The following is a 26,159-nucleotide window of genomic DNA, read 5'->3' as shown; positions in this document are numbered from 1 at the left end:
GGAGACTCAAGTAATTCATTTGAATACCTATAAGATGATTAAAAACCTTCCTTGGCCCTACTTCTTGCTGAGGAATCACTTGAATTTCTTTAGGGAACACTCCAAACAATTACTCATGCTATTTGGGGACTTCATAAATGATAAGCCTTCTAGATCCAAAATGTTTAACTAAATTTTTAGTATCAACTATACAGGAAAAAAATCAGTAATTTCATATCAGAGAAAACTAGGGCATTACCCCTGAAATAAACTTTTCTAGTTACATTTAATAACTAATTCCAATGTTTTATGAAAAGTATTTCCTCTGCTTACCTGTGGACATCTCCAAAAACAGTGGGACTGAGGGAGGCAGAAAGAAAATCTAGAGTCCTGGTCATACACAAGCCAGTTAGCTGCATTTGAAATTAACACACTGGTTGAACCATTATCATAAACTACACAAGGAAATACTTGAGATTATTTTTATTAAATATACAAAAGCAAAATAAGCAAGCTCTAAGAAATAGGACTACTTAAGTGCATTTTCTTTGGACAGTTGAACAGCACCATCAAGCTTTGATTTAACAAACCACGGGCAAAGACAGCAAACTGCATTTTATGTTACTCTTAACAGTGTTGTTAAGAGTTGACTTAGCCATCAGTCCATTTTTCTTCTCCAGAATACATTAACATGGTAACCAAAGAAACTTACTTAGAAAAAGCATTGTACAACACAAAATGGGAATACGAGATGCAAGTCATTCCTTTGTGTGTCAAGATGCTAGGTCTTCTCCAATGAGCATTAAACTGATGCAAGACAAAACACACTCTGACCCCAGACTAAACACCCTACATGGTTGGTACTACTTCCCAAAGCAAACTGAAGAAGCAGCACTTACTCCTTTTAGACACTTAGCTTTAGGAACTTTAGTCAATGTAGAAATTGTTTAATGTATCCACAAACAGCAAGTTCTTTTCCTCTTAGCCTCACTCTGGGATCTTATTCAGAACCATTTCCTAAGCCACAATACTAGAGACAGATTCAACAGCTGCTAGTCTGATCCACAGATCAATGATTATTTGAGACTAATATAGTAGTTTCAAATGCCAGTCAAGGGATTGTTATTTTTCCATTCCCTCTAAAATGAGTCTTGCTTTAGAATATTTTTGTCATCACAATTTCTGACCCAACAGTTACACAATTGAGAGATGTGTATTTGTGGATACTAAATGACAAATAATTGGATATGTACTTTTTAATACATACCATTATTTTAATTGGTTTGAAATAGTATTATGATATATTCACAACTTAAATCAAAAGTTGACCCCTGAAGGGGAGAAGAGATACACAAAAATCATCAGTTGCTCCATGGCCAAAGTACTCTATGAACACATAATTGGAGAAATGTTATATCAAAGAAAACATTTTGCCACCCTTTTTAAGGGGGAAGGGAAATGATAGAACTCATGGCCTGCTCTTACCACTTGAACCATACCCAGAGCCTTTGCCAATTTCAAAGCAGTTTTATTTATACATTAGACCTATCTTCAGAAAACATAGTTTTGAGGAATACAGAAGAGCTGTGTGACCACTATATACCTGATCCTTCCCAGGCATTTGAACCTGACTGAAAAGCTTGGCTGTTCCAGGTGTACTTGATGAAGCTTTGCTTACTAATACTCATACAAGCCAACGATTATTATTTCCCTTTCCTATGAAAAGTAATTCAAATTTCAAACAAATTAGCAGTTTGTAGTCCAGGACCAAATTCTCCCCTAACCTGGGATGAGGAGTAAGAGTATCAGTTAACCATGGTGAAAACCATCAGATGTCATTTCAGAAAAAGGTATTTAATAGTTTCCATCCCCTATCTCCTAAGTACTCAAGGGGCCCACTGCCATGATACAGTATTACTCAACTGAGTAACTACGAAGCAGGCGTTATTATCTAAGATTTTAATTCAGGAGAATCTGTAGTAATCCATAGCAGTAATTGTTGGTATAAACAGAACTACAGAGTTATACTAGATGAAGTAAGATAGCACAAAATGGGGAAATGGTTTCTGAGAGCTACAGACCTGATAGATAAAATGTAGTACATATCAAAAGTACAGTAAAAAGGAAGTGTGCTTAAATAAACAACTATCCACTGCGCAATGTGAGCGTGTGACAAACTGAAAAGGCTATGGCTAACCAGGCTAACTGCCTCAGCTGAACTTCCAGGAATGACAAAAGACGAGGGCCATCCCAAATACATTAACGTAGGGAACAGGTTAAATTCAGAGCCAAGGAAAGAGTTAGTGGGATAGTGTCAGATGCAAGTACTTTGTTTCTGCTTACTTGTCTGACACTAAAAAGGCAAAAATGAGTAGGAATAAGCATATTTAGCTACTTAATCTAATGACATACCTAGGAGTTAATAACCTACAAGTGAGATGGGTGAACCTAATTGTCAATGTGGGAGGAATCTGATTTTGAAAGCATGAGAATGTGGCTTCCAGCCCATAAACTTGGCATTGATATTGGAGAAAATTCAAGAATAGATTAACAGGATGGTTGCTGAAAATCATGAAGTGTGTCTTCTTTGAAAGAACAGGAATACAAAAACTTAGGAAATCAGGTAGAGCGCTAGCCTTGAGCTGAAGAGCTGAGGGACAGTGCCCAGGCCCAGAGTTCAAGCCCCACGACCGGACCCCCCCCCAAAAAAAAGAAAAAGAAAAAGAAAATGGGTGTAAACTGTAAGTTTAAAAAAAAAAAACTTAGGAAATCAATCAGGACTGTTGACAGGACCAGGTAGGTCTGTCATGATCAACAGTACTTGTGAATGAGAATGGAAAATTAGAGTAGCTGCTGATATAGATAGAATAGAAACTGACTGCCTAGCAAATGTTCAATAAATAATTTACAACCTGAAGAACAGTCAGTTCCCTCTAGGTGTTCCTAGACTATAAATTACAGGCCTTCCTTTTTAAATGTCTGAACAATTTCTTCTTAGGTCCTATAATTTCTTCTTGAGTGTATTCATCCCAGTTACCCAATCCCAGACGGTAACATCTCTTCTCCCTAAAACAGTATTATCTCTTCCCTAGGGAAGCATCATTTCAAGCATTTTTTCACTAGTAGAGAATAAAACAATACAAGAAGTTCTTAGAACAAGACCCCTACAAATGCATCTATGAACTCCCTTGATCACTCACTATGTGAATTTATATTTTTTTCCTTTGATCCTTTGCTAAACATCTGAGCCAGTTATGTTTTCAAGTGCCCTGAATTCCTCATCTTAAATAAAGGACGGGAATGCTTATAAAACATGCAAGCCTTACTTTGACTGCCTCACAAGCAACAGCAGAAACTCAAATTATGAGTCACTTTACCTTAACCAAAAAGAAAAAACTCAAAAGTATTTCAAGTGCCACAATCACTTTTGAAATTAGTGGGAGAAATGCTGCTATACCATCAACAGTAAAAATTCTTCTCCTATGGTAACAGATTGTGGTTGGCCATTTCAGATCCTATCAGGGTATATTTAAGGAAAAAAATAAAGTAATACTCTACCTTTTAAAAGGACAGTAATATGTCTTTTATTATTGGATGAGCAAGTGAGAAATAGCTGTGTGTAATCTTTGAAACAATGCACTGAAAATGAATCTTAATTTGAGTGTTTTATTGTATTGCACTAAAGGAACAGCAAGATGGTTATACAATTCTCTCTCAATTCGCTTTGAAAACCTAAAGTACTTGCAAATTCTTAATACCTTTACCACCAGATTAGAACAGTAAGCATAATATAACCAATTTCTTAACAAGTAATGTCTTACAAATAAAAACACATTTAAAATAGCTTTAAATGCATTCTTCACAAGTAATTCAGTATGTATTTCTATATCATGTTCGCTTATGCTTAAGAATTAAAGCAAGTATAGTAAGTACTCTGATGGAAATATGGAAAATCTCTCATTCATGCAATATACAGGGATAATATTCAAGTCAAAGGGAAAAAATCCCATTCTTCTTATTTTTGTAAATGTATCCATATATAATCATCTACACGATAAATGAGGAAAACTAAATAGTTTTCCACAAGTCAGATACACATTTTCAGCTCATCAGAAGCACCTGATATCTACAGCTAATTTATTAGATGGCATTTCAATAAAACCAAAAGAGCCCTACAAGTTCCTATAAACAAAAGGTTCCAATGGACTAAGGACCATCAGTAATTAATGCAATCATTTGGAGGATTATGGCTGTTCCTTAAGGAGTGCAAGTTCAAACCTGTCAATACCAGAGGTAATCATTTTATATTAATTTATACGTAATTCCATTTAAATTCTTTATCCAAGTATAACATATGAAAACAGTCTTTCCACAAGCAAAAAATGTGGAAACATTTAAAAAATAAGGAGTCATTTTTTAAAAGAAACAGATCATTTCCATAGGCTACTCCTGGAAACAGGATCTTGCTGGATAGAATCCCTTCATTTGGTGGCTTTTTGCATGCACTTAACTGGACCATTTCTTCTGTGTGTTGTTCTAAGAGCTCACCAAAACATAGATCATGCTGAAAAGAGAAGAGAAGATGTTAATTCAAACATTCCTAATTATAAAAACAAAGAGCACAAAAAGTTGAGCCTGCTGAATATGGCAAACTAGTATATGGTATCATAGCATCAATGAAAATGAGAAAACTAATGACAAGTTCGCAGTTGTAACTTTAAATCTGCATTTATGGACTTTAAGCCATCACAGGACTTGGCTCAGTGCATGTGCTGAAGTTGTCCCCTATTTCCTTTCCAATTTTAGCAAGTAGAACAGCACAGCTGAAAGCTTAATGGGGATCAGAGCTTAATAATAATAGAACTTCTCTGGAGAGCTCACTTTGTGCTAGGCCCTTAGTCCCTTCATAGGCACTACTATGCTTACTACTCCCAGCAGACAGTCCTTGGAGGCAGGTACTGTTGTCATTCCCATTTCTTAAAGAAGAGAATGATCAACTGAAGAATGGTTTTATTAGCAGCTACTGCTCAGAACCTTTCCCGTTCAAGGTTAAAAAGTGTACATGTTAAAAAATGTACAAACCAAGCCAGGTACGCATGGCTCATGCCTGTAATCCTAGCTACTCAGGGAGGCTGAGATCTGAGGATCACGGTTGAAAGTGAGCCTGGGCAGCAAACTTCATGAGACTCTTATCTCCAATTAACCACCAGAAAACCAGAAGAGGCACTGTGGCTCAAGTGGTAGAGTGCTCTCCTTGAGCTGAGGGACAGCACCCAGGCCCAGAGTTCAAGTTCCAGAACCGACCAAAAAAAAAAAGTACAAACAAGCAAAAAACAAAAAGCAAGAAAACAGCCAGCATTTGATTTAGACCTACAAATACTGAGGTTTGAAACCATACATAAACAGTGGTATGGTAAAGCATGGGGTATCCCTCAGAAAGCATGCCCACATCTCTAAATGGAAATAGAAAACCTTGTAACAGCAAATGTCTCAGTTTCACAATACCCTGGTAAACATCTCCCCACAACTACACATTTCCAACTTTAGCATTCATTTGTCCTTCCCCCACCCAATACATTTTAACTATTATATGCCAGCATTATTCTAGGTATTTGTTTTAAAAACTGCAAAAGTGAAAACCAGCAGGAACTATATGATACATGGAATTTCACCATTCAGAACCTATTTATTACCTTATGTCCTTTTTTTTTTTTTTTTGGTCAGTTGTGGGGCATGAACTCTGGGTCTAGGTGCTATCCCTCAGCTCTTCGGCTCAAGGCTAGTGTTCTACCACTTGAGTCATAGCACCACTTCCAGTTTTCCAGTGGTTTATTGGAGATAAGAATCTCACAGACTTTCCTGCTCAGGCCAGCTTTGAACCGAGATCCTCAGATCTTAGCCTCCTGAGTAGCTAGGATTACAGTTATGAGCCACTGACGCCCAGCTACTACCTTTATTTCATATATGAACCATGTCTGTTGGTATACTATATATTCACTTCACTTATACTCTCTAAAAGAATTTTAACAAACAATAGTAATTACTTCAACAATTCCATCTTATACAGCTTTTCTTTTTAAATATTTTAAATGAGAAAAACCCCTCTCCATTAAAATTCTAACTCTACACTTCCCTACACGTAACAAGTATCCTTTTATTTGACTGTGCTTAGTAAGTATCTATACCAGTGGTTCTCAATGACAGCACTTTTGCCCTACAGGGGCATCTGACAACATCTAGAAATAATTCTGGCACAACTAGGGACAGAGTATATTAGGGGTAAAGGGTAGAATGCTGCTAAATGTTCTGCAAGTTATGAAACAGTCACATAGTAAAGAATGTCAACAGCAGCAAATCTAAAAAAAACCCAACCTAGAATAAGGAGAGGAGTCCATCAGTACTAAAGGAGAAAGCTCCATAACTGTACCACCCTATAGCATTAGCCATTTCTTTTCTTTTTCTCCATACATCTCATTCAGAACAAGTAAACCAGAAAAGAAAAGGCAGTGCATATAGCTTAAAAAGCACAATAAGGAAAAAACTTAAATACAATCTCTGGACAGACCTTGAAGCTAAACACAAACATGTTTTGCAAACTCACAGCGCCTTAATGCCATCACTGCCTTGGAAAACAACTGAGTGGGTCTGCAAGTAATATCTCCTAACCAAACTTTCTGCCTCTGACTGCATGCCCATGTACTACTGCCAGAGTGTACAGTGTCATTCCCATTTACCTCAACTCAAGACACTGAGTAATTCTTCTGGTGGACTTTAAGGTGTTACGACCATGAGGCCTACTGTCTCAGGAAGCAAAGTGAAAGCATATTTTTGCTTTATTTTTGAACTTACCCATATAGGTAGTAAAAAAATGCTAGAAGGTAGAAAGCTAATTTGCACCATCCTTCTTTCTGACAGTATGCTAGAATATCTGCATTCATGATGGTTGTAGGGTCATAAAGTCCTGGCCCACTCATCACTGGTCTACTCATATACCTAGAACAAACACAGTCCGTTAGCTACTCCAGAGTAGAGCAAACCTTTAGGACAGAAAGAGGCTTTTCTTTCTCAAACATTTGCAATGAGAGATGATCCAGATAAGGATGCAAACTATTAGTGGTACAAGGGGGGGGGGGGGGGCCATTGTGACATTTCCACATATACACACTGTATTCCAATCAACCTCCTCTCCTTTCTCCCTTCCTTAAAACGATTTTAACAGGTTTCATTGTTCTATTTCATACATGCAAATAAACTGCATTTACCATATTCACCCCATTCATATATACTTTTATTTACAGGTAGAATTCCTTCCTTTGATCCTATTAATTTAAAAACTTAGACCCCTCCGCCGGGCGCTGGTGGCTCACACCTGTAATCCTAGCTACTCAGGAGGCTGAGATCTGAGGATCACGGTTCAAAGCCAGCCCGGGCAAGATAGACCGTGAGACTCCTTTCTCCAATAAACCACCAGAAAACCGGAAGTGGCGCTGTAGCTCAAGTGGTAGAGCGCTCGCCTTGAGCTGAAGAGCTGAGGGACAGCGCCCAGGCCCAGAGTTCAAGCCCCACGACGGACCAAAAAAAAAAAAAAACTTAGACCCCTCAAAGAGGATAGCTACACATCACATCTGGTTCCTGCATTTTCTGAAATCCAAGAAAAACAGTAACTAAAAAGGAAATCAGGGGGCTGAGAAGGTGGCTTAGTGGTAGAGCGCTTGCCTTGCATGCATGAGGCCCTGGGTTCAATTCCTCAGCACCACATAAGCGGAAAAAAAAGCCGGAAGTGGCACTGTGGCTCAAGAGGTAGAGCTGTAGCCTTGAGCTGAAGAGCTGAGGGACAGCGCCCAGGCCCAGACTCAGGCCCCATGACCGGACCCCAAAAAAAAAAAAAAAAAAAAGGAAATCAGGCCAGGTGCCAGGTGGCACACATAAACTACCTACTGTAATCCTAGCTACTCAGGAGGCTGAAATATGAGTATTGCAGTTCAAAACCAGCCCAGGCAGAAAAGTCCATGAGACTCTGATCTCCAATTAGTCATCAATAAGCTGGAAGTGGATCTATGGCTCAAGTGGTTGAGTGCTAGCCTTGAGCACAAAAGCTCAAGGACAGGGCCCAGGCCCAGAGTTCAAGCCCCAGGACTGGAAAAAAGAAGGGAGTGGGGGAAGGAGAGAGAGAGGGAGGGAGGGAGGGAGGGAAATCAGGTCTTTTCCTTTAACTTTTTATCTCAACATAATTTTAGTCTAACAGAAAGCTATAAGGACTCTTCACCCAGAAAGTCCAAATGTTTACATTTGCTACAGTTTTTCTTTCCCTTTCTCATTCAGTCTCTAACCATGAGTCCTTTTCTTTCTGAATCATTTCAGATAGTGATAGAAATGATACCACTTTACTCCTAAAATGTTTTCATTATGCATTTCCTAAATTGAGGGCAAAGGGATTTTGACATGCCTACTTAAAACTTAACTCAATTTGAAGTTACAAAATATGTTTATCTTCTGTAAAATACCTAACTTAATAGGGTGCCAGTGGCTCACACCTACTTAGGAGGCTGAGAATGGGAGGATCACTCTATGTTCAATTCTATTCTTAGCTTGAAACTCCTTCTCAACTAAGAAATGGGTAAAGTGGTGTGCATCTGTCATGCCAAACTAAATGGGTGGTGGAGACTGGGAGGATGGTAATGCCAGACAAGGTAGAGAAGACCATACGATTCTGTTTCAATGGAAGGGAAGCTAGACATATCTGTCTACCCATAATCCCAGCAATAATAGGTTAATAATAACAGCAGGAGTTTCCAACTCAGGCACACCTAGGTTAATAATGAGACCTTCTAAAATGATCAATGATAAACAGGGCTGCAAGCATGGTTCAGTGATTTCACACCAGCCTAGCAAGTATAAAGCTCTGAGTTCAAAACCCCAGTACTGCCCCCTACCCTGGCCAAAAAAAGTGTTTTTAAAATCATAAAGTAAGCCAAATGCTGATCGCTCATGCCTGTAATCCTACTCAGGAGGCTGAGATCTGAGGATCCCAGTTTGTAGCTAGCTTGGGCTAGAAATTCCATGAGACTCTTATCTCTAATTAGACACACACACACACCACTAGAGGCCCTGACACACACACACACACACACACACACACACACACACACACACACACACACACACACACACACACACACACACACACACACACACACACACACACACACACACACACACACACACACACACACACACACACACACACACACACACACACACACACACACACACACACACACACACACACACACACCCCCCCAGAGGCCCTGAATTCAAACCCCAGGACTAGCGCACATAGAGGGAACAAAGGGGAAAAAAACTATGCATACACACACACAAACACACACAGATGATACATATGTACAAAACGAAGCTGAAAGGCTAGTGGTCTTGGAGTAACTATTTGAGATGAGGCACAAGACAACTTTTTAGGGGCTGAAATGCTATATATCTTGATCTATGTCGTGATTTTGCAAGTATATACATATATGAAAATCCATTATGTTGTATAATTTAGATTTTCACTTGTTATTTTCACTTGTGAGTGAGATATATATTTATATATCTTTTCTTAAAACTGTCTTTAAGAAACAAGTTTCAGATGAGTTTACTGAATGTTATTTGTTCATCTCCTCCTGAGTTTTTAAAAATGAATGCTAACAAATTTTCGATTTTCATTTAGGTGAGTACCATGAGATAACCATGGTAAAACAGTAAAATTAAAATTAGGAAAAATATTCAAAACATTTATCAATATTACCTCCAAATATGATAGGCCAAGAGAGGCATATTGAGACCCAGCGTAAGCCACTCTGCTGCGCAAAGAAACATGACACAGAAGAAAGCATGGATGAGGTACTCTGGAAGTACAAGCTGGAAGAAAAATACAAATATGTTATTGAAAAGTCTTAGCAGGAAAATCAACTGCTAACCTGGAAGTTACTGTATGTAAAACCTATATTTTCTTAGAGATGAAAGATACTACAATGCTTTACTTTCATATTTAGCTTTTTACCAATAACAGTATTACAAGCACAATGAATAGAAAGGCTATAGCTTGCACTAAAAAAATAGAGAAGACTTAACATTTAAAACTCAAAATTTTAAAACAATAATTTAAATTATACCATCAGTCCGTTCAGTCCGTTGCTAATCAGTTGGAATACTTTTTATTTACACCATCCAACAATGACAACAATAACAATGACATACTTTATCACATGCAACATGGTAAAAGAAAAAACAAAAACTCCTGTTCAGAAGTTTATACATTCATGTCTTTAAGCCTTTAATAAAAACCAGGAATACTACATAGATACAGTATTTAGCAAATCACATCACATTGTCACAATAGTAACTTTTCAATGGAAAGCCAACCAGCCAATAATCTCAGCACAATTGAGGGAAGAACACTTGAATACACAAATGCAAATGATGTGCTTTCTGCAATGTAGGAGGGAAAAGACTTGAGTTCTTAATCATGAAGTAAGAATTTCCCAGGTTCCTGAGTTTTCATTCTCACATTGTCTTTCTATTCTTTTACACCTGCTTGTTAATGAAATGCCACAAACAAAAGACCAGCAGAACTTCAAAACCCTAAAAGAAAATACACTTTTTGATAATAAGTACTAGGAAATAAGGAAAACTTAAGCAAAACGTATTTTACAAAATGAAGATAAATTAGGTATATTGTTTTTACATCATCTTCCTCGTAAAGATTTTAGGCTAACAATTTCATTAAATAAAAACATCAAGCAGGGCACTAGTGGCTCACACCTGTAACCCTAGCTAATCAGGAAGCTAAGATCTGAGGATCAAGGTTCAAAGCCAACCTGGACAAGAAAGTCTGTGAGACTCATCTTCAATTAACAACCAGGAAACTGGAAATGGCGCTGTGGCTCAAGTGGCACAAGTCTTGAGCAAAAAGACCTCAGGGACAGTCCCTGAGTTCAAGCCCCATAACTGACAAAAATAAAAAATAAAAACATCAAAATCTTTCATTATAAGTTCTAGCCCCAAACCCTCCATCAGAGCTGCAAATGCAGTTTTTCAAATGGCTTTATAACAAGTTAAAAATCAATGTTATCAGATCTTTCCTGAGGGATCCATAGCTGTGGAAGTAATGTAATTATGCTCCATATTGAAGCACAATTTTCTAAGACTTCTGAATTATCTTTTCCAATTGAAAGCTATGGAGTGATAGAATCCAGAACAGACAAAGCAAGCACTCTACTACTATACCACACCTCTAGCCCTAGACTCAACTTTTTAATGACTATTATTTTCAAATTACATCCTAATAACCAACCAGTAATTAATGCTACAAATCAGATATTTTCTACAAATAAAATGAATAACAAAGATAGAATTCTGAATTAGGTATGTAAATTAAATAAATGTTTAAGCCAGAGCCTATTTAAGATCAAAGTTCTCTCAACAGGAAAATGTCCACAAGACATCTCTGAAACTCAATGATTACCACAAGAACACACCAAGAAAAATATACATTAGTAGTTCAAGTAGAATTGCTTTTGTATTCAGGTGTCAGTGTCTCATGCCTGTAATCTAAGTTACTCAGGAGGCTGAGATCTAGATATCCTGGTGTGAATCTAATCCAAGCAGGAAAGTCCATGACACCCATCTTCAATTAACCACCAAAAGCCAGAAGTGGAGCTGTGGCTCAAGTGAGATAGCCAGCCTTGAGCAATAAAGCTAAGATACAACACCTAGGCCCTGTGTTAAAAGTCTCAGTCCAGGCACCAAAAACAAATAAATAAATTGCTTTTGCAATATTAGTTTAAATTAGAAAATATTTCTAAGTCAGGCGCCCGTGGCTCACATCTGTAATCCTAGCTACTCAGGAGACTGAGATCTGAGTATCATAGTTCAAAGCCAGCCCAGGCAGGAAAGTCCATGAGAAAACCGGAAGTGGCGTTGTGTCTCAAGCAATAGAGTGCTCGCCTTGAGCTGAAGAGTACAAGGACAGCGCCCAAGCCCAGAGTTCAAGCCTCACGACTGGCCAAAAAAAATATTTCTTTAAAATCCACAGGCTTATTTCAGCCCTCTACAAATTATCTTGCAAGATTTCATCCTACACTTACAGAACTGAGATGTGGAAAGATGATTCTGAAATTAGCGTGACCCCCAGAACTCTTAACCAATATTCTTTAATAGCAGTGTTCATATAAAGGTAGGCTTGAACTCTCCCAGTTCTAATATAAATGAATTTCACTCACACTCCCTCCCTTTTCCTCAAAAAAATCAGTTCAGAAATACTCATAATGTTTCTCGCAGTCAGTCCTTTTCAATCACTCTTCATTGATGAAATTTCACTGTAAGTACCCCCAAAAAAACCCAACAAACCAAAGTTCACATACAAACTAGTATCCAGAAAAAAATACCTCATGCAAATATGGCAGGAATGATAGTACTTACACATGCAAAATAATATTCTTGTTATAGTTCACATTTTAAAAAATATTTGTCTTCCCCCATACTTTGGCAGAACTGTCGAAACAAATTTCTATAGGGAAAACTGTCAGATGCACTGCTGTTCAGCCAATTCTAGGCACCCTAGCCAAAATGCAACCTGTACTACCATAAAAACCCTCCTTCCAATCTACTGTAGCCTCTAGATGTCCCAAGCACATGTCTTTCCTTGGTGACAGTATCTTTCCTTTAAGAAAGGCCAAAAATCACTACATTAAAATGAAATTAGTCTCTTAAATGTTACCACAAATTAGTAAAACATAGGAGCTTAACCTTCAAATATCAGGCTGTCTAGTTTAAAACACTGGTCCCTAACTTTGGACAAAGTGTTTCAGCCTCAAAAAGCAACTCAGTTAACTGCTGTATTTGAGAGAATAACAATATACAAAGGGAAGGAAAAGATCCAGGGAAAATGCTTTACAGGCCAGAGCCTGGCACCAGGAAAGTGCTTGTCTAACTTCAGTATTACTCTCATCAGCATTTGGTTACTTGAAGTAATGAAAAGTCAAAGGGCACAGAATACTATTAATAAACATGAGGAGAAATTTCATGTTCTTGATATCTTGGTAAAAGCATCAATTACTGAAGATTTTTTTTACAGTTATAAGTTTTACACTCATAACTTTCTATCCAGAAGGCAGATCTATCTTCTCATGTTTTGTTTCCTAAGAGCAGGGAAACAGCTAGCAAATTAAAACTTTTAACTGTATTTATATTGTCTTATTTTAACAAGTCTCCAAGCACAAACTAGAATCTATTACATCATTCTTCACATCTAAGGAAACAATGATCAAGTAGCAAACTGACTTTTAGGTGCTTCACAAAGTAATATTCACTAGCATGTGAGTGCATTAGTTAGACACAACTCTCTACACAAATTCTATCTTTGTTTTAAAGATTATGGTCTTCTAGTGCTTGAATGCATACTCACTGCTCCCTTATAAACTGCTATATACAAATTAACTGCATTATTGTAAGCACTATTTGACAGCCCAAGAACAGATCTATCTACCTGAAAGATTTTGATAAACATCAGCTGAAAAACTGAACTAATTTCTTCCAGAACACACATAACCACAGATAATACTAGGTATAGCAGTGTTTATACTACAGATTCTATTTGCAAACTACCTCATGATTCTATTTGCAACCAGCTCCAAAAGTGATCTTACTATCTATTAAAATCATAAGTATTCACCAAATAACTTTATAGGAATGTGCCTATGGCTATAACATTTGAAAATGCATAAGCATTTAACAGCTTTCCCTACTTGACTGAGTCAGCAAGCAAACAATTGCAAAAAATATGAAGTTTTATGAAATCATAAACCTCAACAGGCATGAGCGAGCAGACTGAACAGAACAGTACAAATACAAATGCCCTAACCCTCCCCATGAAATGAACAAAGCATTAAAACATTAAACTAAAATGCAGTACACACCTTTAGTGCAATTTTGACTCTTTTAATCTTTTTGACCTTTTCAACTGTCTTTGGCCCGACAATGTAAAAAGCAGATTGGAAGAATGTTAGTATGACAGCTGACAAGATCACCAGTAGATTAATAATAGTCAGAATAGTCAAGCATGACAGGAAAAATATTTCTTTTTATTCTGCCTACTTCAAAACATAGATATATCATGCTACTGAGAATAGTGGCCATTTCTAATTAAAAGCAAACACATGTTAAAAATCTAAAGGTAAATCCTATATTGTAACTTACAGGATTCAGGGTATTACACTGGTCTATAGGATTCTTGTAATCAGTCTTCAGTTCATCAAATGCTATAATCTAAAATAAAAGTAACACAGTTAGTACCATTCACCTTAATTAAAAGCAACAACAAAATTGCCCCAGTATCAAACTATTCAAAGTGTTCCAGCATTACAGGTAGCAATTTACAGGCAACTCAATATGCTAAAAACAGAAAAAGCAGCCGAAATTAGGTTTAAAGAACATACTTTCATTACTAAAATGATCTGATACCACAGTGGTAAATTTTTCATTATCAGTGTCTTCAATGCCACTGTTGACTTTACTTACCCTACTTGAAATGAGCTTTCCCTCACCTACACATTGATCCAACTTTCTGCTTAGCCTAAAACCCTTCTTCCTATGCTGACTCCTATTTTTCTCACTCCTATGGGCACAAACAGGACTGCATCCTTGTCTACATCTTCACACTTATAACACTGCCAACACTGCATTTTCACACTGTTATATACAGGTTTGTCTACCCCATTGGACTGTGTGGGTCTCAGGGAAAAGGACCACTATGAATGATCTCCATATGCCCCAACACACAGGACACACATTAAACTCAGTTTATTCCCATCTGTGTCCCACATACTTTCTAAGGATTTTTTTTTTAACTAAGTATGTCTTTGTCCATGCTCTAGAAGAATACGGTTTTGATATTAAGGGACTTCATAACCCTACACAGAACTTCCATATGAAAATGCAGTAAGTCAAAAAGGACTGCACATCACTCTGTTGCATTAACAGCAGGTTTATAGGAGAGCTATTTGAATTGCTGCCATTGGTCAGCAGAACCTAACAGGCCTTTCCCCTGATGGATTAAGGCATATCTTTAAATGTAACATACTTAATTTTATCAATGATCAGTAGAGTCTAATATTTCTAGCTTTAGTATTTCCCTGTTAAAGTTTTTGTTTCATAAAAAGATAGGTTTTTTTTTTTTGGGGGGGGGGGCGGGGGTCCGGTTGTGGGGCCTGAACTCTGGGCCTGGGCGCTGTCCCTCAGCTCTTCAGCTGAAGGCTAGCACTCTACCACTTGAGCCACAGCGCCACTTCCAGCTTTTTTCTCTTTGCTTATGTGGTGCTGAGGAATCGAACCCAGGGCCTCAGGCATAAAAGGCAAGCGCTCTACCACTGAGCCACCTTCCCAGCCCCAAAAAGACAGGTTTTTAATTTGGGGTTTTTATAAAATTCATCAAACAAATATATAACAAAAATCTAACCAAACAGAAATGAAAGCACCTGAACATTAAAATGTCTTCAGAACCAAAGATTTTCACTGTATACATTACACACAACTCAGTGTTTCAATGTTCAAAAAATATTTATTGAGGGCTGGGAAGGTGGCTCAGGGGTAGAGTGCTTGCCTTGCATGCACTTACATGCATGAGGCCCTGGGTTCGATTCCTCAGCACCACATAAGCAGAAAAACCCAGAAGTGGTACTGTGGCTCAAGTGGTAGAGCCCTCGCCTTGAGCTGAAGAGCTGAGGGACAGCGCCCAGGCCTAGAGTTCGGGCCCCACAACTGGACCCCCCCCTCAAAAAAAAATATATTTATTTATTGAATAAAAAGGGATTTAAAAAGTAAAAAGAAAATAAAGCTTTAGGCTGGGCCCCCCTGGCTTATTCCTGTGATCCTAGCTACTCAAGAGGCTGAGATCTGAGGATCATGGTTCAAAGCCAGCCAGGGCAGGGAAGTCTGTGAGACTCTTATCTCCAATAAACCATCAGAAATCCAGAAGTGGTGGTGGCTCACCTTGAGCTGAAGAGCTAAGGAACAGAGCCCAGGCCCAGAGTTCAAGTCCCATGACTGACAATAAGTAAATAAATAAATAAACAAAGCATTGGGCTAATTATTTAAAAAGTAATGATGGGTTTTCCTTTGCCAGTGATATTTCTAATACAGACAAATGCAAATGGTATAAATATGTAATTAAAAGAAAATGATGTGTCTGATTCATCATAAGTATCACTAGTCAGATGTGACCTTCATTGTGTATTTTAGTAATGAAAGTTTAAAACCGAGACCATCACTACTTTAAATACAATTACTTGCTTTTAAGAAGTCCCAACACATCTTGCCCATGTAATTGTAACCCCTCTGTACAGTATTTTCACAATAAAAAAAAATAAACTCCAAAAAAGAAAAAAAAAAGAAGCCCCAACACAATAGCAAAATGAAAATAAAACATCGTTAAAATTGTCTTTAGGATTGGATTTCTTTCAAGTGGCTTCAAAGGGGCTTTTGAGTAAGTTACTGCATGTGTTTCTACTGGAGTGTTCCAAGCTAGCATCTCTTAAACTATTCTGAGAAGATTCTTATCAGTGGTTTCCATCCCTTCTGCAGCTGTGCAGCTGAACACAACCTTTCACACAACTCTCCATACCAATGTGCAAACAATAACACAGATATCCCTAAGATGTCAAAGCACAGAATTCATGATGCTTCCAAATTTAATACAAGCCTTAAAGGAATGGTTTGCTCCCAACTCTGTTTTTCCCAGTATATGGTTAGCACTAAATTAACAGTTAACACTATCACCAATAAAAACTACAATAAAACAACAGTGCAAAAAGCCATTTGAGGAATCTGTGCTTAAAAATTTTTAATGAGCCTTGTGAAATACCTATACAAAATTACATATTTTTATTGTTTCCAAAAGGATGTAATAACTTTCCGAACTAAGAAATCCCTAAGCACAAAAGTTCTCCACTAATTGGGGCCTAATTGTGAAAAATTCAGCAAGTAGAGGTGTGGCTCAAGTTGTAGAGCACCAGCCTTGAGTGAAAGCAAATGAAGTGAAGGCAAATGACCCTGATTTCAAGCCTCACTACTGGCACAAAATAATTAAACAAATAAAAATTCTGTAAGACTTAACATGGCCCATTCCATCCAGCACACTCCTTTCAGCTGAAATTATACATTTTTTAAAAGTACAATTTAAGTTTTCCTTACTTCAAATATATGGTTTAAGATGTAAAATGTGAAAAGAAATCCACCCCACAACTCTCTTCTAGGATTTTCTAGCATCCCAGAAAAAAAACATCACTCTCTACGCAAAAATTAGACTTAAATTTACAGAAGAAAAAAAAACAAGACATCTACATTTCATTGCAGCTTAAGAGGTAAAGCTAGTCCACACCCCACATTCTCTTTTATTATTCTTCCACCAAAGTGCCTCAGATATTCAAGTTTTTGTGTCCTACTAATAAGCATTTTAGGCAGTAGTTATTTCTGATGCAGTGAACAGCCTACACTAAGGCTTCTTCAACTCCTCAAATGGGTAAGTTCTAAAAAAGTATAAAAAAAAAAAGTAAGAAGTGGCACTGTGGCTCAAATGGTAAAGTACTTGCCTTGAGCTGAAGAGCTGAGGGAGAGTACCCAGGCCCTGAGTTCAAGCCCCAAGACCGAAAAAAAATAAAAACAAACAAACAAAAAAATAAGTACAAACACTTCATATTCAACAAACAGGACTGGATTTGTGATACCACTCCACTCTGCTTTTCTGAGGTTTTCCTTTGCAAATGCTACTGTTGCTATTTAATGTAAGTCTCCTAGGAATCATAGTGGTGGGATGTAATGGTACACACCTGTAATCCCAGCATTCAGAAAAGAGGCAAGAGGATCATCAGTTGGAAACCAGTTTGAGCTACACAATGTGAGGCCAGCTTGGCCTATATAGTAATATTTTGTCATTTATAAAAAGGAAAAGAAGGAAAAAAAAACAATTATTTAATGACATCCCTTCACATTACAAATGTATGTTTAAAAAAAAAAAAAGCACAAACAGAAATCAGTTATGGTCATGATAAAAATCTGACTTAAAATTTACACCAGAGCACAATCACTAAAATACCAATATCCAGAAAGTATTGAAAGAGGGGGAAGGCAGCTGCAAACATGAGGGAAATTTTTCATTAACGTTGATTTCCAGAGAGCTCTAGATGCTTCTAATTTTGCATTAGAGAGACAAAAAAACAAAAAACCTTTTTAAAAACCTCTTGCAGAAATAACCGCCATAGGAAACTCCTCATAGGGCTTGTTAAGGATGCGCTTCAATCCTCCAAGATGCTAAGAGCAACAGAAAGCAAAACGCCCCTAGAAGTAGCCCAAGGTTTCTGGGGATTTCCAACCTCAAATTAAAACTCCTTCTACCCAGACAACAGAGGGGTCTTGGCCTGACTGCCCCCAGGGAGATTCCCACGGCCGGAGTATCACGATGCTGGGGGAGTAAACTCAGAGACAGAGGCGGCCAACGCAGTGTATCGATCCAGCCTGCTCCAAAGTTCACCAGGAAAACGGGAATCGGGGGGAGGGGGGGGAGGTACTTCTTCTGGAAACGCACCCCCACCTACGGAATAGAGAGCGCGCTGATTGTAACTTGATCCCCACGGGAGCCTGTGCAGACCTTCCAAGTCCATCCTTATTCAATGTTTTACATCCGCTGAGGACGTAACCCCGGCTCGGTGCGCACTCGTCTCAGTCCCCGGATGCGGGGCGGCCGAGGGTCTGCGCGGGCCCAGCGCTGGGCCAAGCAGGGCCCGTCCCCCGACGGCCTGCGCGGGGACGCGGACGGCGCACCCACCCGGCGGGCTTCCCCGACGGCCTGCAGCTCCCCCCGACCCCGGGGCCAGAGGCCGCGCGGCCCCCGCACCCCCCCCCCCCCGCGGCCCGCGGCCCGCCCCGCCTCGCCGCATCCCCGGGCTCGCCGACCTCCGCGGCCCCGCGAGGCGCCGACCGCGGCCCGGGAGCCATTAGAACGCTGCGCCGCCGCCTCGCCCTCCTCCTCCCGGCCTCCGCTACTCACGTGCCAGATGGCGAAGAAGATGAGCGCCGCGGTGAGCAGCAGCGCCAGCATGTAACAGAAGGCCGCGAACGTGAACGCCATGGCCAGGGAGGAGCTGGCAGCCGCGCCGGTGCCAGCGGAGAGAGGCGGCGCGCGGCCCTCTGGGTAAAACCATTCACTTCCCTCGGCCGCCGCCGCCGCCGCCGTGGCGCCCGCGCCCTCCCGGCGCGCCTGCGCACCAGCCCCGCAGCGCGGGCGCCCTCTGATGACAAGTGTTCGTTGCGCTTAGGTTGTCTGCAACGGCTGATTGATTTCTCCTTTACTGTCTCTCGTCGGTTCTTGGAATACATATATTTTGAATGCGTTCCTAACTTTTCTCCAGATACCGTGTGCTGTCCCGTGAGACACAAAAATAAACAACATGACCCTCGCGATGGAAAATATGTAGAGTAGTGCAAGAAATGACCAACTAAATAATTGATGGTAGGAAAGCCCTGTAAACGGATTTCTGTGAGATTCTATGAAGGTCAAAGAAGAGGATTCATTCAGAGCAGGAGCAGAGATTCCCTCATCCCAAACTAAAGTGAATAGAAATCATCCAGGCAAAGAGAAGGTAGAATCTACCCACAAAAATTGTTCCAAATGAGCAAAGGCACAGAGATGGAAAAAGAAAAAGACGATGTCTTAGGTGACACTAGCAGCAGCAATTCTGTAACAGAGGAACCCTGAGTGGGCGAGAGTTGAGAAAAAGGGGCTAGCCAAAGAGCAGCTTAGAGAGCGCTGAATTTGCCTCCTAAGGACCTCAGATTCACATTCCGTAGCCCAAGTTTTTTTTTAAAAAAAAAAAAAAAAAAAGGAAACTTGCTTTCTCACACAATTAGATTATTTTTCTTTGCAACTCATCATAAAGACATCAAATTTTACTTATAAGTAGATAGGACCCAAATGGAAACTTCACAAATAAGACTATAATGATCCATAAATACTTCTCTGATAAAGATGATCTTGACAAAGTTTAGTTTTGAATGCTGGTTGCAACCCACAAAATTGATTCACCACCTCCTAACTGCTATTAATAGAAATAGAAATTATTTAAGGCTTTTAAGCAAGAGAAGGTCCTGTTTATATCTGCAAATCTGTAGAATGGTTTAGAGAAAGGGTCTATCCAGTGCTGGCCAATACAGTCTTCTGCAACGGTGGGAATTTGCTATATTGGCATTGTCTGGTACAGACAATGAGCACTTACAATGTCAATTGTATGACTGAGGAATTTAACTTTAAATTTTACATCATTTCATTCATTAAAATTTAAATAACCAAAAAGCCGGAAGTGGCGCTGTGGCTCAAGTGGTAGAGCGCTAGCCTTGAGTTGAAGAGCTGAGAGACAGTGCCCAGGCCCAGAGTTCAGGCCCCACAACCGGACCAAAAAAAAAAAAACCAAACAAACAAATAAATAAATAAGTAAATAAAATTTAAATAACCACACGTGGCTACTGGACAGTGTGGGACTATATTTCCAGGATTATGTACCATCTTTGTGCAAACTGCAAAGGTCCTTTCTCCAGATAGATAGAGACCCACACTACAGAGTAGGAATTGGCTAGGTACAAACTGTCCAACTGTAGATAATGACCTTTATTAGTGTAGTGGTTGAGAGGAAATGGGCCTACTGCAATGGTCCACATAAAATTGTAGTGAATCAGAACTGTAGCAGTAGAAGCTGTGGTGAAAAGGATGAGCATACTCGATAATATTTGAGACAGAAGCTCAGAAGGACTTGGATACGTGTTGATGAGAGAAAGGAAGGACATACTCCATCTTTCATACTGCAGAAGCAAAGCAAAATACAACATTGTACAATATTTGTGCAGAGTTCACTATCTAATGAAGGCCAGATACAGTTTTCTGGGCTCAAAGGAACGAGAGTTGTCAGGAAATTACTCATATCAGCTTCCTTCCAAATGAATCCCATCTTTCACCTTAGGAAATATGGTTTCATCATAAGACATCTAAAGATCCTATCTCTTGGCAACAAGCTTTTTTTTTTTTTCACTTTCACTGCAAATGTATCCTTCCTTTGCCTAGAAACTATGACTAGTACCTTGTCTCACAGAATAAAACTGTCTCCTAGGGTCCCATCCTTCACTTGAAGGGGATGCTCATATTGCTCATAGTTAGAGAAGGTAAATGGAATTTGTAAGGGGAATCTTGTCTCTTCCTATTCCCATTACTGCTGCTACATAAAAACATCATGTTCCTCCTCTTCTCTCAAGGGTAGCACTTTAGGTATTTCAACAAATGTTTATTCCATGCCAGGTGAAATGCTGACTGATTCACACAAACAAGCTATATTATTATAAAGCCACCTTCCCATATTACCAGAGCACACAGGTCAGAGTTAACTTTAGATATGTGCTATCTAACATAGGAGCCACGAGTCATGTGTGACTGTCTAAATAAATTCAAAGACTCAACTCCTCAGTGATAGTAGTCATTTCATTTATTCACTGTCCTCATGTGACTCACAGCTGTTGTAGATACTAGTGTAGAGATATAGCATAGTTCTATCGTGACAGAGAAAGAGAACACCAGAGAGAACTGCATTAGACAATATTACACAGCCGTAATCTATTGAAGGATATGCACATTTGGATGAGGGCAAAGAGACAAATAAATCAACCAATCATAGATAGGGCACAATATTATACAGCTGTAACCCATTGGAGGTTGCATCTATTTGAGGGAGGGCAAAGAGCCAATTAAATCAACCAACCAGAGACAAACAGTAAGGAAATAATGGGTTTACTTGACGTTTTGGAGGACCATCACAAATCACAAGCAACCTATATACATACCTTCCATGACCAAAGAATTCCTAGTATAATTTGGAATTTGCATTAACTCAGTCCCTAAGATTCCTTTTGCAGTACAAACTGTTTCTGTTTTTACATACAGATGGGGCTGAATAGTATTGCAAAGCAGTACTAAGCTTAGGCATTCATTCTCTTTTGCATCGTTTCTCTCCTCTCTTTCTTATTCCCCTTTTCCCTACAAATTGCTTTGTTTAAACTGTATTTCTACCCACTTGCGTCTATATTACCTATTGACCATGATCCCAATCCAGACAGCTAAGCCCAATCAGGGACTTGAGGCCTGGAAAACAAAGTTCACCAATACATAACACCTAGGCTGAGAAAAAGATCAAAAGGCACTAGGTTAGATAAAGCAAATATTGAAGAATAAGGAAAGGAGTTGCTAAGCAGTTAGAAGAGTGTTACACTTTAAAAAGTCACAGGCAGGGGCTGGGAAGGTGGCTCAGTGGTAGAGCACTTGCCTTGCAAGCCTGAGGCCCTGGGTTCGATTTCTCAGCACCACATAAGCAAAAAGAAAAAAGCCGGAAGTGGCGCTGTGGCTCAAGTGGTAGAGAGCTAGCCTTGAGCTGAAGAGCTGAGGGACAGCGTCCAGGCCCAGAGTTCAAGCCCCACGACTGGACCCAAAAAAAAAAAAAAGTCACAGGCATAGCAAGGCACCTGTGGCTCATGCCTGTAATCCTACCTACTCAAAAGGCTGAGATCTGAGAATTGATATTCAAAGCCAGCCTGGGCAGCAAACTTTGTGAGACTTTTACTTTCAATAACCTATTCAAAAAGCCAGAAGTGGCACTGTGGCTCGAGAGGTACAAAGCCTGCCTTGAGCAAAAGAAGCTCAGAGACAGCACCTAGGCCCAGAATTCAAACCCCAGAACCATAAATAAATAAATAAATAAATACTTGCAAACCTCTGTAGGAACACGCACTGTTTTGCTGCAATCCAAGGAATCACTTGGCAGCCCCTCTTGATTTGCCTTCTGGTTTTCTTCTTGTCACCAGTGTCTGTGGAGGACTGCCAACTGACAGCCTGGTACCCTTCACCCACAGATGATCCAGGTGGGAGCCATCTTTAGCACCCACTCAGCACCCAGTCCAGGTCACACAAAGAGGCAAACCTTGTTCTTTGGCCCAGGAGGCTCATGATGGACACTGACTCCATGGGGAGGATGGAGTAGGATATAAAAATGGAGTGGTAGGTAGCATAAAAAGGAAACTATGAGGAGTATGACATCCCAGTTATCAGTACCAGATGGAGCCCACATGCTTTGGGAGTATAGGGACTTGCCTTGAATAAGGCTCTTCCAAGATAGAAGACTCCAGGGAGGAAGACTCCTACAGACACGTAGTCCAATAAAGAGCTTTGAATATTTGGGAAAGAATCAATCCAGTGGAGAATTATGGGGGGCTGAAAATGGGATATGGGACTTGGTCATGTGCCCAAGGCATAAGCCTTGTGAAAAGTATCTGTGAAGTTGAAAAAGAAGGGCATGAATAACAAAAAGGGTGTGATAGCTGGATGCCGGTGGGTCACACCTGTAATCCTAGCTACTCAGGAGGCTGAGATCTGAGGATCACAGTTCAAAGCCAGCCTGGGCAGGAAAGTCAGAGAGACTCTTATCTACAATTAACCACCAGAAAAAACGCAAGTGGCACTGTGGCTCAAGTGATAGAGCACTCACCTTGAGGTGAAGAGCTCAGGGACAGCACCCAGGCCCAGAGTTCAAGCCCCATGACCAACAAAAAAAAAAAAAAAAAAAAAAACAAAAGGGTGGGATGCCTCCGAAACCACGCCTGTATGCTCAGAGCAGGAGATTTTTCTGGCCCAAGGTCTTGGGAAAAGACAACACATATCCCTCTAGAGCCAAGTCTAACTCTCATTTGTTCTCTATGTAGCAGAGCTGGCTATTGTGTTGTTATTTCTGCTCACTGTATACATGTCTAAACTGTCAGGTTACATGCAGATATGGAAAGCATTGGGCTATGTACCAGATGTGGTTTTTCAGTATCAAACGGCCATGTCATCCACATTGGCCTTTGCCCTAGGAGTGCCAGTTTCACAATTATGAAAGGAATTAGAGTTCAGAAATGACTCAGGCAACAATCATGTGGGCAAAAATGTGTCTTTATTCTTATGTTTATGTCTTTTTTTTTATAAAGTTTTCATAAAGTTTAAAGGTGGTAAAAAAAAATACAGACCTTACTAAGTGTACAATTCAAGGAATTTCATTATATGCAAACAGCTATGTAAAACCCCTTCCCAAACAAAGCAGAGAACATCATAAAGTTCCCCCATGGCTGACTCCCATGAAGTAATAATGTTCTGCTATTTAGCACAGAACATATATATTTTTTTCTTTTTTATTATTGTGAAAATACTGTACAGAGGGGTTACAATTACATGGGCAAGATAATGAGTACATTTCTTATCAAGCATTGGAGCCTCCTCCTTTGTTTCCCCTTCCCATTCCCATCCTATCCTCCCAGCCCCCCCATCTAGTCCTCCCCACCCCCCCCCCAACATATATTTTTGCCTATTCTTGAACTTCACTAAGTGGAATCAGATGAGATTTGTTTGTTTGTTTGGTTTGGTTTTGGGTGCCAGTCCTGGGGCTTGAACTCAGGGCCTAGGCACTTTCCTTGAGCTTTTGCTAAAGGCTAGCACTCTACCACTTGAGCCACACAGCTCCACTTCTGACTTTCTTGTGATTAATTGGAGATAAGAGACTCATGGACTTTCCTTTCCAAGCTGGCTTTGAACTGCAATTCTCAGATCTCAGCCTCCTGCATAGCTAGGATTACAGGCATGAGCCACCAGTATCCAGCTGATAATTTTTTTTTGTAGCTAATTTGTTTGGATTTTGTTTGGGGCTCAAAATTAAGATCACTTCTGGTTTTTTTTTTTCTTTTCCTTTAGGAGTCCTCCACGTTGCTAAAGGTAAGAGCAACTTACTGAGTCTTAAAGTCAACTTCATGCTGGCACCAGTGCCTCACGCCTGTAATCCTAGCTGTTCAAGAGCCTGAGCTCTGAGGATCACAGTTCAAAGCCAGCCCAGGCAGGAAAGTCTGAGAGACTCTTATATCCAATAAATTACTCCAAAAATCCAGAAGTGGCACCTTAAGTGTAGAGCACGCACCTTGAGCAAAAGAAGTTCAGGGACAGCGCTCAGGTCCAGAGTTTAAGTCCCAGGACGGGCAACAACAACAACAACAAAAAATCAACTTCATGCCGGGCGCCAGTGGCTCACGCCTATAATCCTAGCTAACTCAGGAGGCTGAGATCTGAGAATCGTGGTTCAAAGCCAGCCTGAGCAAACTCCATGAAACTCTTATCTCCAATTAACCACCAGAAAACCAGAAGTGGTAGAATGCTCACTTTGAGCTGAAGAGCTGAGAGACGGTGCTCAGGTCCAGAGTTTAAGCCCCACTACCAACCAAATTTAAAAAAAAATCAACTTCATTAAGGAATGATTTATGTGCAATGTACTAATTTATTTTCAGGTTATAACCAATGAGTTTACATAAAACCACTCAGGTAACCATCCACAATCAAAATGTTCAACATTTAAACATCCTAAAAAAGTTCCATAGATGATTTTCCCAATGTATAAGGTAAACTGATATATTTCCTGTCATTAGATTTATCCTTTTTAGAATTCCTGATATGATAAAAACCTGTAATATGTATGGCATCTTTAGTCAGCATATTTCAGATTCACCCATGTTGCTATAATGGTAGTTCATTCCTGCTTATTGTTCTGTAATATTCCACTGTGTGAATATACATCTTGCACAGTCTTATTTTTCCCCCATGACAGCATATTTTCATTTCTCTTAGGCAAATATTGAGGTGTGAAACAGCTGGGTCATGGAGAAGGTGCTGTATTCTTTATCATGCTTAAATCGTTTTATTCTAATTCCAGTTCTCTTATAAGTCATCACTGTCTCAGACATGATGGGTGACTCCTTTCTGAGAGTTGCATTAGAGTCTTGGAAATGATCTTGTATGTGGTTACAGCAGTAAAACTGACAGTGTTAGAATCCTTGCCAAGATTGAGAACTCTATTTGCTCCAGCCACTGAAGGCCAAACTCTCCATTATGTCTCTCCCGTCCCCGGCCTTGTAGGGACCAAGGCACTTTTCCCTACTGCCTGAAAGACACCTGACTCTCTTTGATCCCTACCCAGTTTAGGAGACAAGCCTTTCTCTCCTTTGTCTCCTGGATCCTACAAGCCTTC

The 26,159-nt window shown here is 39.7% G+C and overlaps 1 protein-coding gene across 1 annotated transcript; it reads right to left on the bottom strand.

Annotated features, from left to right (window-relative positions):
* Nucleotides 1–447: 447 nt before the first annotated feature.
* Nucleotides 448–19,234, bottom strand: Cnih1 (cornichon family member 1). The gene is made up of 5 exons (XM_070033070.1): nucleotides 19,076–19,234; nucleotides 14,233–14,301; nucleotides 9,782–9,894; nucleotides 6,829–6,972; nucleotides 448–4,543 (listed from the first exon to the last, which is right to left on the bottom strand). The coding sequence occupies exons 1-5, from the start codon at nucleotides 19,154–19,156 to the stop codon at nucleotides 4,516–4,518; spliced, it is 435 nt and encodes a 144-aa protein (XP_069889171.1). The 5' UTR covers nucleotides 19,157–19,234; the 3' UTR covers nucleotides 448–4,515.
* Nucleotides 19,235–26,159: the final 6,925 nt, after the last annotated feature.

Source organism: Dipodomys merriami, unplaced genomic scaffold, assembly GCF_024711535.1.
Source record: "Dipodomys merriami isolate MVZ:Mamm:240054 unplaced genomic scaffold, mDipMer1.0.p SCAF_1, whole genome shotgun sequence".
Classification (NCBI taxonomy): Eukaryota; Metazoa; Chordata; class Mammalia; order Rodentia; family Heteromyidae; genus Dipodomys; species Dipodomys merriami.
Note: the sequence above shows the minus strand (reverse complement) of the source record. Positions and strands in the feature narration are given on the sequence as shown.